Source organism: Mus musculus, chromosome X (assembly GCF_000001635.26).
Source record: "Mus musculus strain C57BL/6J chromosome X, GRCm38.p6 C57BL/6J".
In the NCBI taxonomy this organism is placed as follows: domain Eukaryota; kingdom Metazoa; phylum Chordata; class Mammalia; order Rodentia; family Muridae; genus Mus; species Mus musculus.
This window is the reverse complement of record NC_000086.7, coordinates 141,455,548-141,474,095: the sequence shown is the minus strand read 5'-3', so window position 1 is coordinate 141,474,095 and position 18,548 is coordinate 141,455,548. Positions and strand designations below refer to the sequence as shown.

The window sequence follows — 18,548 nt, the reverse complement described above, 5'->3', positions numbered from 1 at the left end:
GCCCCGTCCCCCTCCATTCCTTCCTCCCTGGGCTCATGGAACTATCTCCTGAGTGCTAGAAGTTGTAGCGGGCACCACTGCGTGTGTTTTCCTTTGGGGCACTTTTTTTTTCTAGCGGCTGATTTTAGTTTCTTCCAAATTAAGCCACTTCGCCCCCCTTCCCCACACTGTCCTGAATAAGGAACAAACTGCCAAGCATCAACGGAGCCCAGATGAGCCCGCGCCGCGGAGCAGCTTAGCAGTCTCCTGGGACCCAGCTCCGGAGCAGCCACAAGCATGCACCCTGGGTGAGCTGCTGCTGCTCAGAATCCCCCTCCTCTTTCCAACTTTGGACTGCTTTCCCAAGCCAGGACTATACTTGCACTTCTGTCACTGCGGAAAAAGTGGGAGTAGGCATCAAAAGGGAGCCCGGGGGAACACTTTCTCACTCAGGACCCTGTAGTCCAGAGAGCCCATGTTTCTCACCCTCCCTCTCCTTTCAGATTGTGGCTGTTCCTGGTTTCCTTATGCTTGACCAAAGAACTGGCAGAATCGGTAAGGCTTCAAAAGACCCCCTTTTTCCCCCTCTTCCTCTTGTGTTTCTGTTGGGGGTAACAGAGGGTTGCACCAAATGGAGCCTTTCTAATAGGACTTAATGGGGTTCCTGGAGAGGAATAGCAAGTATAACATTAGCCTAATGCTCTCCGGACTCAGCATTTTTCTTGTCCTAAAACATCCCTGTAGGTTTAGAGAACAAAAATTAGAGGTAGACAATGCAAGGTGCACACATTTGTGAATGTCTTCAGGACAATTTCAGGTGACTGGCCTCTGATGCCCTTTTTTGCACCAATAGGCAGACCTGCAAAGCTGAAGAAACATAGCTTTCCCTAACTGTAAGAAGGTGGATTGACGCATAAAGTTTGAGAGTGGAAAGAGAGTATAAAGGACTGAGATTTGAATGTAGCAGCAGTAAGATGGAAAGTAAAGTTTATAATTTGTTTGTAGGTCCTTTCATACATCAAAAAGTTTAATGCTTAGAAATGCAGATAAGCTTTCTAAAACTTAACCTTTTGTAGACTGTTTGGTATTATCTATGAACTCATAGAGACTCCAGGCAAAGGAATTCGGGCTAAGAGAAGTTTAATGGAACTCAGAAAGTAGAGAACCATCTACTGCAATTAGTAGGATAATTTCACAAAGGTGACGTGACTAACTGATCAGATATGCTATGTTTCCAGTTCAGCTAGTTAGTTATCTGGCAAAAATAAACTTAGCTTGTAGGTTCAAATACTACATTGTTTAAAAAACAACCTCTTTATAAAAGTCCAAGTCACAATACAATCAATAAATACACATTTTGAATTGTTTATTTTGTGGATTGTAATTATTTTAACTGATTGGCTCTTTTAAAGTGTCTTAAATACAATTTTAGAGCCATGCTTATTTCAGTCAGTAAGGTCACCAATACACTTTGTCCTAACATAAAGTCTGGAAAAACAAACAAACAGGGAAGTGAAATGATTTCTTATAAACAAAGAAAAATACTGGAAGACTGAATTCAAAAATTGTGTGACCCTTTACCTCTGAATTTCAGCTCTTAAATATGTGTCTGCTAAGCTTTGAATGAAGAAATATTGATCTCAGATTCTTGTTCACTTTTCTACCCTATTCTTCCACTATGTAAGCTTACATGTGAGTTTCTTCAGAGGTTTATACTGTATTTATTGAAAATGCCAGCCTTTGATTTCTTTGTCCAGAAGTCTTGTGTTGTTGTTGTTGTTGTTGTTTTTAATACTACTACTATAGTAAAACTTTAATTTTTCAGTCTCTGACTGGTGGTGTTTGTTTGTTTGTTTGTTTGGTTGGTTGGTTGTTTTTTTGTTCCTTTTTTTTTCTAAAAAGGAAAAGCATTTGATAATTGTAGATGGACATGTATTTCTAGGATACCATATCTTCATTTGTTATGGTGGAGAAGAAAGTTTTCAGTCTTTCCGAGCATTGAAGTGGGTCTCTAGATCTGGGTTGTATACTTTTGTCTCATTGTTCTACAAGGTAGCCTTGCCAATAACCATGGTAAGAATGGAATGAACCTTGAGGTCCATTGACAATACTTATTCTGTTGCTGTAAGTCCAGAATTGCTGTATTCGGTCTTCTTTACTTGTTCACAGCATCTTTGGTATTGGAAAGTCTTTTTTTTTTATGACAAAGAGAAAAAGAGGTGAGTCACAAAATACTTTTTCAGAAGATACTATTACTGGGGATTTTTTTTTCTCAATGTCCTTGCATTCTGTTTCATCTAGTCTCAACTCAAGTCTATTCTCTGTATTTGTGCTGTCTTCTGCTTTTCAGATGGTTGTAGGCATTTGAATTAGAAGTACTTTTAGTGATACCAATGCAAATAGCTTATGAATGCATCAATAAAAGCTCTGTTATACTTCATTATGAGAAAGCATCTTCATGCTGTGAGAATTAACTTGCCAGTAATTGAATATTGGTAAGCAATTAAAGAGAGAGTTATGTAGTTACTTTTGAGCATTTTCTTTATAAGAATTTGCAAAGCAATTCAATATAAGAAATGGAATGCTAAATGTTAAAATCCATTACATTTGTTTTTCAGGTGAACTATCTGCTAGGTTTTACTTAGTGAGACAGAACCTAGGATTGCAAAACACCAGGAATCCTTTAGTTAAGTGCTCAAGTCCACAAGGGTCTGCTGTAGATTCAACAAGGCATGCAGAATTTTTTTAAAAAATAAAAAACATAGCTACCTACGCTCTAGAAATTTTTTTTGCCTATATAATTCTGCTCATTATGTTCCTTGATAAAGACTGCTTTAAATTATCTTCATGTATTGTATACTATTAGAAAACTCTAGTCAAAACTACAAATCTCATCCTAGACTGTCTAGGAGATAAAATGTACCCTACAGTATTGTGAATTCTTATGCTTTTTTCTCATTCTATCTCTACCCAAGAGTACATTCATAAAAGTCTTCAATACATCCGAGTATACAGGAAGTTAAAAGACTAATGGGACACTTATTTGGGAGGGGAGGAGAATAAAGAATAAGAACATGCTTGTCATCTATATTCAAGTAAAGACCTGATTGTAATGCTAGCCTCTTTCTTTCCAAAGCATGCCCAGGTTGGTTCTTCACATTGTCACTGGCCCAGTCATTATAGCAGGCATCAAAGGATGAATGCTGTTTTAATGTTCAGCAGCCCAGTTGGTGGCTGCAGGAGGAAGTGTCAGTTTTCCTCTGGATCTGCCCTCTGTAGGTTTTACATGCTCCAGTGGCCCTACAATCACCCGCATACCGGTAGTGCTAAGTGGACTCAGCAGGTTAAAGAAACAGAAGGATCCATGAAGTTTGGGGGTGAAGTGGTGATGGAGTATGAGAAGAGGAGGAAGGGAGGAGATGGGGATGAATTTGATAAAACCACATTGTAGGCATGTATGAAATGATCAAAAAGTAAGTTAAGATATATAATTTTAAGAGAAAGAAATTGATAAAATTCCTTCCTCCTTTATTTTTTAGGTGTCTGTATATGTAGTTTTTCTTTAAAAATTTTCCATACAATCTACTCTAATCATATTCCCTCCCCTTCCCCCCAATGCCACACCTCCTTACTTACTGAACTTCATGTTCTTCCTATCTTTCTCTCAAAAAAAAACCTCAACCTCAAAACAAATGAGCAAATAAATAAATAAAGCACCAAAATAAAACATAACAAAAAGTACACATACACAAAGAAATATGGAGTCTATTTTATATAACTACAGGGTAGGTCTCGACCTACAGGGTTTTTTTTTATACCAAGTATTGATGTCTCCTACATTTTAAAGACAAATGAAAATCCATAATCAAACCCAGAAATGGAAAAATATATAATTTAATTTTCTTCTGTAAGTATAACCTTCTCAATGCAATTGAATCAAATTTCTCTTTTATTTTATTCTCCTCTGTATTACAGTCCAGACTGAGTCTGCACCATTTGAATGGGGTTCTTCCAGCTAATAATGCCTGCTTAACTACCAAGCAAAATGAGTGCATTCCAGTCTCTATTCTGTCTTTCCTACTTTCAGTTTCCCATTTTTTAATTCTACTGAAATCCTTTTTCTGATTTTCAGAATACTGTAGCTTATTAGTCAATGGTTCTTTGATATTTCAAAAATGTTATGCGCTCAGTGGGTATTTATTGAGAGACCTTTTTATTGGAATTAATGTGTTCAGCCCTAATATTCCAGTGGTGAGCAAGATAAGCATCATCTTTAGTAGGGAACTTAGAATCTTGATAGGTTCATGTCCTAAAATTGTGACAGATTTATTCTCAGTGAAGCTGTCTCTCTGAGCTCCAACCCTATATTTCCAACTGCCTCCTAATCCTTGTCTCTCACTTAAAACCAGTGCCTGGAGTTTAGTATAAACACTCACCTAAAGCCATCTATTACTTCTTTTGCTCCAAACACAGTATGTCTAAAGAAAAAACTTTTTTTCTAGTCTTTCCCTGTATACTTCAAGTGAAACCTTTTTTTTTTTTTTCTTCCCTTTTTGCTTTCTTCACCATCCATTCAGTTTCAGGAACAAACTACAGAATCAATCACAACTCTCCCAGTTAATATCATCAACTTCTACCAATATTATCAAGAATCTGTAGGCTGATACTTCGATCCACACACACTCCATTGATTCTAAACCCACTCACCCTATATCTACAGCTTCTGAACTGACGTTTCTACTTCAAGACATTTGTTAGAATTTCTATAATGCCACAAAAGTTAGTTTTACTAACAAAAAATTTCAAGGATGTTATCTCTAGGTATAAAACCTCTGTTCATCTCCCATTTCTTCCATAAGAAAATGCACACATGCTTGGTTTGGAAAATTGAAGACTTTCAATTCTTTCTTCACATATCTTTCCAGGATTGTGGCTTTGTGTTTCTCTTTCCTACACTCTAAAACTACATTTTCCACCACTCTCATACCATGCTTCCTTACCTTTCTTTGCTCTTGGGTATGCTGTCATCTATGTCTAGTATATGCCCCTCTGTATTTATACCTTTGCTCCTATCCCATGAACTCTTTCCTGGCCCTCCATACCTACATCAAATGTCATTTTCTTAATGAAATAATTTCAGACCTCTTCAACTTGGTACTCCAAATGACTATGACACTACCAGACACGTTATTTGTGGTTAGTAGATAACTTTCTAGTGAATATACAAGTTTCTGGCCTGCAGAAATTGTTTTTTCTTTGTATATCTTAAAGTTACTAATCCAATATAGATCATTTAATGAAACAAATAACAATGCTGTGTTCAATGAGAAGGCTCAGTAAGTGACAAGTTTGATCCCCAGAGCAAACTTAAGATGAAGATAACTCACTCCACAAAATTGTCCTCTGACATCAACATGTGTATGTTCTCCCTACACATATCACACACACACACACACACACACACACACACACACTGATAATAATATAATTTTAAAAAACTCTGTTCAATGATGAAATCTCTAAAAGATGATAGAAAATGGTTTTGCTAAATGCTTCCTCTATCCACAGTTCCTAGTTGTATGATTTAATTTACCTTCCTGTGACTTAGTTTTTCACCGCCAGAAAAGGAAATAATGTCTTACTCCTTAGGTATTATTGTCCTTTGCAAAGTTAAATGAGATCATGGGAACCCGCTGTCTACAAAGAAAGTCTCATATTCTCATCCCACCTCTGACAATTATCCTCTATTTATTGCTATGTCAGGGGAAAATTAAAACTAAAGTCCCAATTTTGACAAATGGCACATAGATGAGCAAAGTGGAGATATCAGAGAAGATCCTCTTGTTTCTAGAGTCTGTCTGCTGCCATGGTCATGTTTTAATATTGTCCTCATTGTTTTCCCCATGTCTAGTGCAATGACAAACATCTTGCAGTGTTTCCAGTTTACAAAGTGTTCTCTCATTATTTCATAAATGGCTCCAGGCTATCCTGTGAAGTAATCTAGGGCAAGTATTCTCATGTCAGGATATTTAGGATTTATCCAAGTTCACAGATCTAAGAAAAGACAGAATTAGGTAAAAGCACAGCCTAGAGTGCTGTCTCCGATTGAGGCTTTTTATCATCTCTTATCTGGAGTCTCTACAAACAAACTGAGCTGTTCTGGCTTCAGTCCTCTTCTGCTGCTCCACCCCCTTTGCTGATAGCCTTCCTCTCCAAAAGCCATGGTGCTTATTCTAAAACAAACAGGATCATGATCACGGAACCCCTTAGTACCATCCTACCCCCTCTCCTCTTGTACCATGGAACTCAAGTTTGCATCCCAGCTATCCTTCTGATGTTGGCTCAATTTGCCAAGCTTATTTTTTATGCCTATCTTTTCCTTTTCTTCAAATCTTCAGCCTTCCTTCTGTGTCTAGTTATGGCTGTGTTCTTATTCCCTTAAAGCTTAGTTTAATAATAGATTTTTCCCTAATTTTCCTTTCTGTTTTCTTATGACTGACACTGTTCTTTGCCCTTCACTGTTCTGGTTTTCCTTCAGTGAAAAGTTTTCTAGAGCCTACTATGTGCCAGACATTATGGTTAACAATGGGAAGAGAAATGCCAACTCCTAACCTGATGTCCTGATGTGACCTAATACATTTTGAGAAAATAGCTAGAGGAAATATATATACATATATATATATATATATATATATATATATATTAGATATTTTCTTCATTTACATTTCAAGTGCTATTCCCAAAGGCCCCTATACCCTCCATACCCTCCCCCTGCCCTGATCCCCAACCCACCCACTCCTGCTTCCTGGCCCTGGCATTCCCCTGAACTGGGGCATATGATCTTCACAAGACCAAGGCCTCTCCTCCCATTGATGGCCGACTAGGCCATCCTCTGCTACATATGCAACTAGAGACACAGCTCTGGGGGGTACTGGTTAGTTCATATTGTTGTTCCTCCTATAGGGTTGCAGACCCCTTTAGCTCCTTGGGTACTTTCTCTAGCTCCTTCATTAGGGGCCCTGTGTTCCATCCAATAGATGACTGTGAGCATCCACTTCTGTATTTGCCAGGCACCCATATACAACTACCAAATCCAGGCACTATTGCATATGCCAGAAAGATTTTGCTGACAGGACCCTGATATAGCTCTCTCTTAGAGGAATATTAAAACCTAAACTCTTGCCTGTTTGTCTATATGAGTTTGTAAATTGTAATAGCAATGAAGTTAATCACAGTAGTGAATTATTTATTCATGGAGGACTCATTCCTGCAAAGTAGATCTCTCTTCTCCAGATTTACAAAGTTTAGGCAATCTGAAGCTATCTAAACAGAAACAAGGATATTCTAAAGAGGGACATTTGTTCTTCTCTCTTTGACTATCAGTCTACTAAAACAATGAACTCAAAGGCAATGGAATTTCCCCAGGCATCTCATATTGGGAGAAGGAAAAGAACTGAATGAAGCTTGGTGCTAGCCAGAAGAGGAAGTTGTCTCTCAGGAAGAGATTTCACACAGTTCTGACAACTTATCAGATCACCTTTCAGGACAGCCTGGAGCCTACAAGGATGAAGGCTCAGTGCTGAATAAGATTACAACAGGACCAGAACTGCTGAATTAAAGCATACCTCTTGCTCTATGTGTAAAGCTAAAACTCATGTCAGGATCTTGGTGTCAAGTGCAAAGGAAATTCCATTAAACGCACGTTGCAAAGGTCTGAGGGAGTGATTTAAAGTATAAGAAATGCTTCAGATTTCTTTCCCTCTTGATTTGCTATCATTATATCAAGTCTTTAAAAGTTCAGAATTTTAACATATTAATCAATATAGTTTTCTTTAGATCTGACATTTGGAAGATGCACCTGGGAGACACTGGACTTTGTTCCTTTTCCCTAAGTGGCCACATTTATTAAACCTTTTCCTGCTTTCATGATTACTTATATCTTTAATATTGCGTTGGTAGGAAGCTATACCTACCTTACTGAGGTTGCTGAAGTTCAGGCTTTAAACGTAAGGACTTCTGGTAACAAAGCCTTAATGCATACCCCTCTTCTCAGGCTTCTTATGGGTTTCATATGCCACTCTGCTGGTCATTTTCTGGATTTTAGTTTGTTATAGAATGATTCAAAACAAAGCACTTTATGTTTGGAGACAAATACACCTACATTCAAATACAAACCCCATTATAAACTATGGTCTTAGGAAATTTAAATGACTATTTCTGTCATTCTTTTCTACTCACTGGAATTGACACTTTCCTGAAAATACAAAATACTTGATTATTTGTTAGATACGGGTTTCAAGCTTCCTATGAGAGAAAAAGCTTTAAGTTTGTTATTAAACTTGTTCCAGATTACCCAAAGCTGTTTCACCTTTCCAGTCCTCCCTTTGGGACTTCCTCTGGAGATCCTGGTCTCCACTAAAGATTCTTTTTAAAGAATCGCACCTCACCCCAGGCATCTTTGAAATCCCTGTCCTTTTGTTAAACATCCATGAGGCTGGTTAGTTTGACTTTATCTTTCAATCTGCTTTCCTTGTTTTAAGGGGAACCTTTGCTCCCCTACAAACTTCTTTGACTATTTCGTAGATGCTAGGCTTTCCTGGAATATACTGGCCTGGGTCTTTTGAAGACAAAACTGGTCTTCAAAACACACAAAGGCCTTTTCTTTCTGGAGGGAATAAAGATTAAGTGACATTTTCTGCATCCTTTAAGCATTGAGTGAGCATTATTTTTTCTGTGACTCCTTAATTCTGCTTGTGAATATAGAAGTTCCCTTAAAGTCAATGAGACAGTACAAAGTAGTCCACATTGAATCATGATAAAATTGCATAAATTCCTTTCAGTGCCTAGCTTGAGAGACCACAGTATTCTTTTGGATAATAATGTTTAATGAAAAAGAAAGAATTTATTACAAAAATTTTAAGAATTCTACAGCAGTATGTATACTTCCTTCCCAAAAAAATCACATACAATCCCCAAAATACAAAAAAAGAGTAAAATAAGTATTTTGTTAATAAGCCAATAATAAGGAAGAAACTGAAAAAAAAAAAAACCTGAACTTACACCAAAGACAGTTTAGTTCCCAGCAATCTCTGTTTTATTTTGGTTATATAATGTTGAGAAAATTCTGATGTACTCTAATAATGCATCTTATCAGGTAAAGGGTTTTTGGATTAATACTTTGCATTGCCATCTCAAGAAAAAACCCAGTTAAACAGAAACTTGTATTTCCCAGTCAATTTCCCACAACTCTCTATCTTTTTCAGTCACCACCCCTCTCACTCATTATACATACACACACAAATAAACTTTGTACTATATACTAACATGATAGTGATGTTTCCCAATATTTAAATATATGGAATCTAACACATCTGCATAGTGAATACTTTGTTTTACTACTTTTTAAATTTTAAGATATATTTGTAGTGAAACTTAAGTCTGATAGTGTAGAATTGTTGAACTACCTTTTCAACCATCATTAAAAGTCATAGGACAGTATGAACTGCTATAGACGGTTGAAAGAAGAGGTCAATAAACACTATAGTTACTGAAGGCTTCACAAATGTACTACCTAACCTGGTTCTCAAAGAGACAGTAAACAAAATATGAAACAATTCTTCTCTCTCCATTTTCTGGAAGATCCCAGACTTCAAGTTTTCTTCTCTGGATCTCTATGGATATACATGTATTTCTGCCTGAATTTATGTTTTACATTAATATTATAATTATATTAGATGGCTCTAATGAAAGCATGGAGATAGAATCAGTGTTCCATCAACCATATAATGTCTATGAGGAAACTAAAAGGACATTCTTTTTTAAAAAGAAAAAAATCATTTTATTCGTTTACATTTCAAATGATATCCCCCTTCCCAGTTACCCCTCCACAACTCCCCCTCCAATTCCCCTTCTCCCTATTCCCCTTTGCCTCTATGAGGGTGCTTCCCTACCCACTTACCCACTCCTGCCTTACCCCTCTAGTATCCCCCTACGATGGGGCATCAAGCCTCCCTCCCCTCCCACTGATGTCAGATAGGACCATTCTCGGCTACATATGTATCCAGAGTATTAGCTCTCTTCATATACACTCTTTGGTTGGTGGTTTAGTCCCTGGGAGCTCTGGGTGGTCCAGTTAGTTGATATTGTTCTCCTTATGGGGCTGCAATCCCCTTCAGCTCCTTTAGTCCTTCCCCTAGCTCTTCCATTGGAGTCTCAGGGCTCAGTCTGATGGTTGGTTGTAGGTATCTGCATCTGTATTGGTCAGGTGCTGGTAGAACCTCTCAGGGAACAGGCATATCAGGCTCCTGTCAGCAAGTTCTCCTTGGCATCAACGATAGTGTGGGGGTCTGGTGTTTGCAGATAGGATGGATCTGTAGGTGAGGTGGTCTCTGGGTGGTCTTTCCTTTAGTGTTTGTTCCATTTTTTGACCCTGTCATTCCTTTGGACAGGAACATTTCTAGGTTTAAAATTTTGTGGGTTTTTTTTTTCAAATCTTTATTAGATATTTTCTTTATTTACATTTCAAATGCTATCCCAAAAGTCCCCGATATCCTAACTCCACCGTGCTCCCCTACCCACCCACTCCTGGATGGCCCTATCCTTCAACTGGTGGGGCCATACTATCTATTGGAGGTCCTCTCTACAGGTTGTCTCTCCCTTTTGTTAGGTATTTTGGGTAAAGTCATTGTCATTGGCTCCTAGGAGCCTTTGACTTCCCTGGGGTCTGGGACATTCTAGTGGCTACTCCCAGATTCCCATTCTAAAAAGGGCATTCTTAATCAGGCATGGTGGAACATGCCTTTACTCTTATCATTCAGGAGACACGTGCAAGAAGATCTCTGTAAGATAAAGTCCAGACTGGTCTCCATAGTTAGTTCTGGGCTAGCCAGGGTTGTCTCCCAATATATTTTTAATCTAAAAAGGCACCTTTCCCACTAAGCAAATATAGCTCTGCTCTAGTCTACACTTCTATTTGAGTATAAAGCAGGCTCTATATTTGACCCCCAGTTGACCTCAGTCAAATTTGGTTTTGCAGTGAACACTGAATAACCACCTAGTGCAGCTATAGCAAGTATAAATATGGTTACGTGTGACATGTATAACTAAATCACAGGATGATTTTTGTGGAGCAAAGGGAAATAACTGTACAGAGTTGAAACAGGGTCAAGTTATGGGGGGCCTTAACATCAAAACCAAGATGAATTCGGCTTGTATTGAGTGGACATGCTGCTGTTGAGCAGGGGAAGGGGTAAAAGAAATAATTTGGGAGGCTAACACAAAGAAAGAGCCTAGAGGCAAAGATGAATGGATGGATAAATGAGTAGATGGGGTCATAGTAAGGATATAGGATACATACCATCAAATGTTCAAACAACGATTAGGTATAAGAAGAACAGGGAAAACTTAATGACCATCTTACTATTTTCCCCGAATAGCAGTTATTGAAATGCTTTGTAGGTATAGATACCACGGATATGTGTATTTGATACTGATATAATTCATAACAGGAGATTCCATTGGACAGATATTGCTACAGACAAGGGATGGAATTAAATTTTTCATCAAATTTCATCTGCAATATCTTGGGTTTTTTTTTCTACTTGAGAAAATCATTTAACATATTTGTGTCTCAGTGTTCTATGTGTGAAACAACAGCATCCAATTCATTGGATTACTGAGGTAGATAAAGAGAAAATATCTATAACACTTTTCATGTCTCTCCTGGTAACCAGCCAATTCCCTTCCATTGGAGGCACATTCTTTCATTTCACTAGTCAATTATGAAGTCACTTTCAAGACTTTCAAGTCACACTGCCTTCGCTCTTATTAAATATTATTTAGCATGTTTTTACCATTTGTATAATTTCTTTTCTGTAAAGAAAGCTTAACACATAGAATTTGGAATTTATAACTATCAAATTTAGTGGGCTTTTCATTTTTGTTGTTGCTGCTGTTGTTTAACCTCACATTTAAGGCAAAAGAAAAGACCTAGGAGAAATTGGGGGAGGGAAAGAATGTGATCAAAATATATTGTATGAAAAATCTTTTTTTAATTGGGTATTTATTTCATTTACACTTCCAATGCTATCCCAAAAGTCCCCGACACACTCCCCCACCCACTCCCACTTCTTGGCCTTGGCTTTCCCCTGTACTGAGGCATATAAAGTTTGCACGACCAATGGGCCTCTCTTTCCACTGATGGCCGACTAGGCCATCTTCTGATTCATATCCAGCTAGAGACACGAGCTCCGGGGGGGGGGGGTATTGGTTAGTTCATATTGTTGTTCCACCTATAGGGTTGCAGACACCTTTAGCTCCTTGGGTACTTTCTCTAGTTCCTCCATTGGGGGCCCTGTGATCCATCCAATACCTGACTGTGAGCATCCACTTCTGTGTTTGCCAGGCCCCGGCATAGTCTCACAAGAGACAGCCATATCTGGGTCCTTTCAGCAAAATCTTGCTAGTGTATGCAATGGTGTCAGCGTTTGGAAGCTGATTATGGGATGGATCCCCAGATATGGCACTCTCTAGTTGGTCCATCCTTTTGTCTCAGCTCCAAACTTTGTCTCTAAATCTTATAAAGGAAAAATAGAAAGAGAACTGCTCACTAACACACGTGGGTGCGGGCATATTTCTTTCTCCCTCTTCTCCCTCTTCTTCCTCCCCCCACCCCCTGTGCATGTGCTCATGATGGATCCCAGGAAAACATTCTTTGCTAAATAAATGGTGTACTCTTGACCTACCTTTCCAGCCCTCATTTTTCTGAGTTTTATGTCTCAGTGGAATGATGAGAACAAAGCAGTAGTATATTATGTGACAAGAGCTTGTCGCTGCAACCCTTTCATCCCCACATTCTCCTGTTTCTCCCTCCTGTTAGATCTGCCTCTTAGTCCTTTACACCCCTAGGTTATGCTCATAACTGAAGGACAGTAGTCATGCTGGAAGACTTGCTCTGAAATCCAGCAATTGCTTTGAACCCCTCAGCTTGAATTTGCCAAGTCACTAAAGTCCCAAGGTTCCCAGCTTTCCTCAATGGCTGCTGTTGGTGAAAGTCTTAGGACTGATAAACGCTTTTCTCTTTACTAACTCCTCATTTTCAGTAATTTTAAAATATAAAACATAGTGCTTCCAAGCGAAATTGAGTCTAATTCCCTTCTGTGGTTTGAAAGATTCATATACAAGCATTTATCTGTAAATCTAGTTATGCTCACTCTGTAAGCTAACAGAGTATGCCTTTGAGGGCTTTTATGGCACTATATTTGAAAATTTTCTGTAATTTTTGTGCTGCAATAAATATGGCTGTACCTGCTGAACCCTATATTGGTTCCACTTTGCCTTCAATCCTTTCCCTTGGCCTTTATACCTCCTTAGTATTCCTCAGTCTCTTTATGTGGAAAATTTAAAAGCTAGCTCATATAGTTGGGAGGATTAGTTAGAATCTTCCTAACATCCTTAATTACTATATATGCTCAGTAAATTGTAGCTGCCACAGACAGTGAATTGTCATGCTGCTGGGCTGTGGCTCATCATTTTCTAATCCCCTCTACAATATGTTTCTAGTAGACAGAGATCTTGCCAAGAAGACAACCAACAATTACTGCCTTAACTTTCTGTGACGGTGCTCTTCATTAAACTAGTAATAGCCCTATATCTATTAGTAGAGCTTGTTAGGGGAGGATTTGTGTTCCTCTGAGACTTAGGGATAAATTAACTTAAAGATTAGTTAGCTAGCTTTAAAGGTGTGTATCTCTCTCTCTCTCTCTCTCTCTCTCTCTCTCTCTCTCTGTGTGTGTGTGTGTGTGTGTGTGTGTGTGTGTGTGTGTGAAATTTCATCCCCCAGTTCATAACACTATTCTTAGCCTGGTTATCCTTAAGGGCCTTAGGGGATAAAAAAAAAGATATTTCCTCCTTCTCCTCCTCCTTGTTTGTACAGCTTTTATCACATTCTTCTGCTAAAAAGACTGACAGGTAGAGGTGCCAACTCTTTTAGAAAGGATACCTGCTAATGTCATACTGGCCTGGGGCTACTTATTCTGGATGAGCCATTGAAGAACCACATGACTTTCAGTCACTATTTACTTGGAAGAGAATGAGAGGAAGGATTTATATCAAGTTACCAGTCCCCTGAGCCTGTCCTGTCCTGCCTGAGCTGTCCTCTTTATTTTTTTTTTTCATGTCCACTATTAACTGCAAGTAGCAATGACATGCTTCTGCTCATATTCATAATAAAATCGAATAACATTTAAAGTATAAGCCTTTGAGAAATACCAAGGCTCTTCCAGAAGCTCTGTGCCCAGAGAAAAGCAGCTAAACTAACTGCCCACTGTTTGGTAGGTCACTTGACCTTATGAATGGCATTCCTTCTCCTAGGATAGAATACATTGCATTGCTACAGCTCAGTTCTACAGTTCAGTTACATGAAATAACCACAGTTCATTCCTTGTTTATATATACAGCATGGCCACTGTGGTCACTGTGGAAGCAATACCTGTTTCTCAGGTTAGGACCCAAATGGAGAAGATATAATCTGACATACTGCTTGTTGAAGCAAGACAAAGAGAGCTTTGGAGGACTTTTACTGTGTTAGTAATCGAATATTATTTACAGGTGGGATGTGTGTCCCTTTTTTCTCACATGCATCGATCAGCCCTGATGGGAATCAAGAAAAAAGTCCTAGCATGTGTCTTGAAGAAGGAGGGCAGGAAATATTCAGTGAACGGCAGTAATGACCTTCCCACATCATTGTTTACTTAACCGTGTAAAAAGATGTTGCTGATCTGTCTGCAAATATTTTTCTGGGTCCTTGCCTCTGCAGAACCTGAACAATATTTATCTGTTTGATGACTTCGAGGATACTGCAGGTTTTGCTGTTCAGTGTGTGTGTGTGTGTGTGTGTGTGTGTGTGTGTGTGCACGCATGTGTACAAACACAAGATTGGAATTTCTTTTACCATTTGGTGTTGTGGCTTTTGTACCTCCCAGTGATAAACAGATACATTAGCTCAGAAAATGTAGTGTCAAGGAAGTCGTCTTCCTTTGATCCTCACTTGCCTCCTACCGTTTACTGCTGTGGTGAAGGAATAACTATTATTCTCTGATCCTTTGACCATAAAGATGGGATTAAATTATTTGCCCAAGGGCATGTGACTAATTGTTCCTGCATTAGAGGAAGCTGAACTGGAACTCAGGATTGTCCTTTTACTGTGTCAGGTCCTACTATAAAGAGCCTTGTCTAACTGATTGCTGTGATTTACTCCCTAAAACAAGTGGTAACAACAGAAACTGGCCCTTTAATCTTGAACAGGCGAAAATTTACATCTGAATGCCTTCTTTTAAGTATTTTGATGAATTGAATTCCAGGTCATAAAATTAGATTCCCAGAATTCTTATTTCAACAAACCTTTCTCCAAGCAAACAAATAACAGGCCCCATGTGGGTCAGCCACAGGAGCCTGACTTGACTGAAACAAAGAATTCATGCTACCTTTCCTGCATTTCAATGTAAAACAAGCTACTGTATATATACTTTTATTCTAGGTTGGTTTTCTGCTAATAGTTGGGATGTCAGATAATGACCAGGAGTAAAACTTGTAAATAGAGTTGGTGGCCTTTTGAAAACATCATGTAAGCATCATTGTACTGTCTTGTTGTGTCAATTAGGAGTTACACTGGGTGTGACAGGCTGTTGTATATATCATGAAGTCCTTCAAAGATGCCACCACCTTAACCAGATTGTTTCTTGATGGCTTAATAAAAGGTCCCAGCTGAATAGGCTACTCCTAAATATCGTAGATGAGGGGACATCGCAATTATAACATTCCATTACACAGGCACAAGATTCTTGTTAGAACACATGACAAATGTGGTCCAGAATACCTATAGAAATAGTTTGAGCAACTCCAATCCAAAATCCAGTATCTAAAGTGCTCCAAAACCTAAAGTATTTTGTGTGCCAGCATGAACCCATGAGGACAAAATTCTAAACTATGAAACTTTTGTTTCATATATAAAATTATTAATGAAATTACCTTTAGGTTATGGGTTTAGGAAGTATATGAATGACACATGAGCTTGGTGTTTAGACTTGAGTGCTATCCCTAAAATATTTCATTATATGCATATAAATATTCCGTGTCACCCGCTTAAAATAAAGCATAAATACTTCTTTTGCTAAACATTTCAGGTAAGAACCAGTCAGTGTGTCTTACTCAGGATGTAGACGAGGAATTTGAGTTTTATATGGTTTATAACTTGTAGGCTAGGGACCTGTCAAAAACATGTCACAAGGAAATCATTTGAATATTGCCCTAATATTTTACAAGACTCATCCTCTGGTGCCAGTTGATCTTGTAACTCTTCACACTGAAAGTGGCGTTATTCATGTAGAATCACAAGGCCATCAGTGCAATGGCAGTTTTGTTCATCACATGTGTGTGGTAATGGCGCTCTCTTTCACATTTTCTCACAGAGTCTTTTATTATATTCATTAAGTAATAAGGTCAGGGTTTTATTTTTTTAGAAAATTTCATACATAAAGCAGAGAGAACAGTACAATATGATCCCGTGTTCCTGTTACCCATCTTCAACTGTCTCCAACTCTCTGCCAATCTGCCATGACCTTTGTGAACATTATCATAATCATTTGCATTTTGTAGCCATGGCTTGTCTTTTTGTGCCCTTTTACTTTCTACAGTAACTATGGGTTTAAATGTTAGGCCTTCACAGAATCGAGGAAAATTTATCCAAACGACTTAAAAATCGTCTCCAAAATAGGCACATCATTAGAATAGCTACATTATTAGTGCTATAAGCAATTTTTGTGAACTACTGAGAGGTGAGTGAGCTAGCGTTGTTCTATTAGACTTACTTGTATCAAATAATTTAAGAGCTGGAAAAGCATTTTGCTTCTTATTACTTGAGTCTCACATGTAGATGTGTTTATGGGGATCCACCAATTTTTAACTTTAAGAAACATTGTTGTAATATCAAACCAATATAACACACATACACCAACACAAACACATGCAGAGAGAAAGGCAGACAAACACAGAGAGGGGGAGGAAGGGAGGAGAGAGAGAGAGAGAGAGAGAGAGAGAGAGAGAGAGAGAGAGAGAGAGAGAGAGAGATGCAGAGACAGAAAGGGAAAGGGAAAGGGTCATTCTTTTTTGGGGGGGTTCAAAACAGGGTTTCTCTGTGTAGCCCTAGCTGTCCTGGAACTCACTTTGTAGACCAGGCTGGCCTCGAACTCAGAAATCCGCCTGCCTCTCCCGAGTGCTGGGATTAAAGGCGTGCGCCACCACTGCCCAGAGAAAGGGTCATTCTTAAGTTCATGAATTAAAAAAATAAACTAAATTTTAAGTCACTTTTACCATTGTTTAATATTAGTCCATTCATTAATCTTAAGAGCTCTTCACTATACAAGTGTCCTACTTTCACATTACCCTGAATTTGCAGCAAAAATACAAGTAATTTGTACACCATTACTAATATCTTTCTTTCTCTGTTTCTTTCTTTTGTTCATTCTGCTTTGTGCTAAGAATTTGTATAGAATAGTTTTGAAACATAATGAATAACCGTAAAGGCTGAGTCACTGAGGATATTTGTAAAGGAAGGTTGTAAACAATATCTATTATGTATTTCAACAATAATAATGAATATTCTTACAGTAATGTGTGTCTGACTCTATGCCATAAATACCGTTATTAACTCCATTTTACAAATGAGAAACCTGACACTCAGAAAAGTTACATGGATGGCTTTCTGAGAATCATGGGCTACCAAGTGAAGAAAGCGAAATTTGTGACAATATCTAACTAGACTCTAATTGGTGATTCGTCATTACCATGCACCCTTTTATCACTAAATGTAAGGAAGGGCAAACAGGAAGAATGGAAAAGGATGCAAAATTCTATGCATGCCAAATATATACTTAGGTCTCTAAAAAAAATGGTGAATCTGTGGGTTTAAATTCAACAGCAGACATTCTAGCATGATTTTCCTTTTCTGACTACCACTCTTGCATTCAAAACTACTGTCCACTTCACCTTTGCCAATACTTAGTTACCTTTCTTGATTCTCAATGTTATTCCTCAGGCAGAGGATGAATATTATAGTCAGATTTCCTTCAGATGTCTTATCTCCAGTATGCAGCCCAATATGCACTATTTAAAAATTCTCTAATAGCGCCAGACAAGGTAGCACTCTTACCCATAGCACGTAGGAGGCAGAGGCAGGTGGATCTCTGTGACTTTCCAGCTAGTCGTGATTATACAGTTAAACCTGTCTCAAAAATAGAAAACAAAAAAGAAAGAAAGAAAAAGAAGAAGAAGAAAAGGAAAAAGGAAAGAAAGCAGAAATTCTTTTTAGGCTAGGCTTCTAAAAGTAATAATATATAATGAGAACTATTTTTTGCAACTAATGAATTAAAATGAGTACTATTCTTTTAGAGGGAATATTAAGCAAGCTTCAAAGACTGAAATGATGAATATAATAATGATGATGATACTACCATCACAAATCTGGTTAAAGAGCACTCTTTTATCTGATTTGAACTAGGAGTGGGTTACAATAA

General features: G+C 38.2%; 1 protein-coding gene across 2 annotated transcripts in view; it reads left to right on the top strand.

Moving 5' to 3' along the window:
* Window positions 1-18,548, top strand: part of Col4a6 (collagen, type IV, alpha 6) — a 308,693-nt gene continuing 290,145 nt past the window's right edge. The window contains exons 1-2 of one of the 2 annotated variants that reach the window (XR_003953035.1): window positions 1-287; window positions 483-534. Coding sequence is in view for 1 of the 2 variants with exons in the window: in NM_053185.2 (NP_444415.2) it covers window positions 277-287; window positions 483-534 (63 nt within the window). In the remaining variant the exon portion in view is untranslated. The remainder of the gene's footprint in view (window positions 288-482; window positions 535-18,548) is intronic. The other variant, NM_053185.2, reaches the window with a different exon arrangement.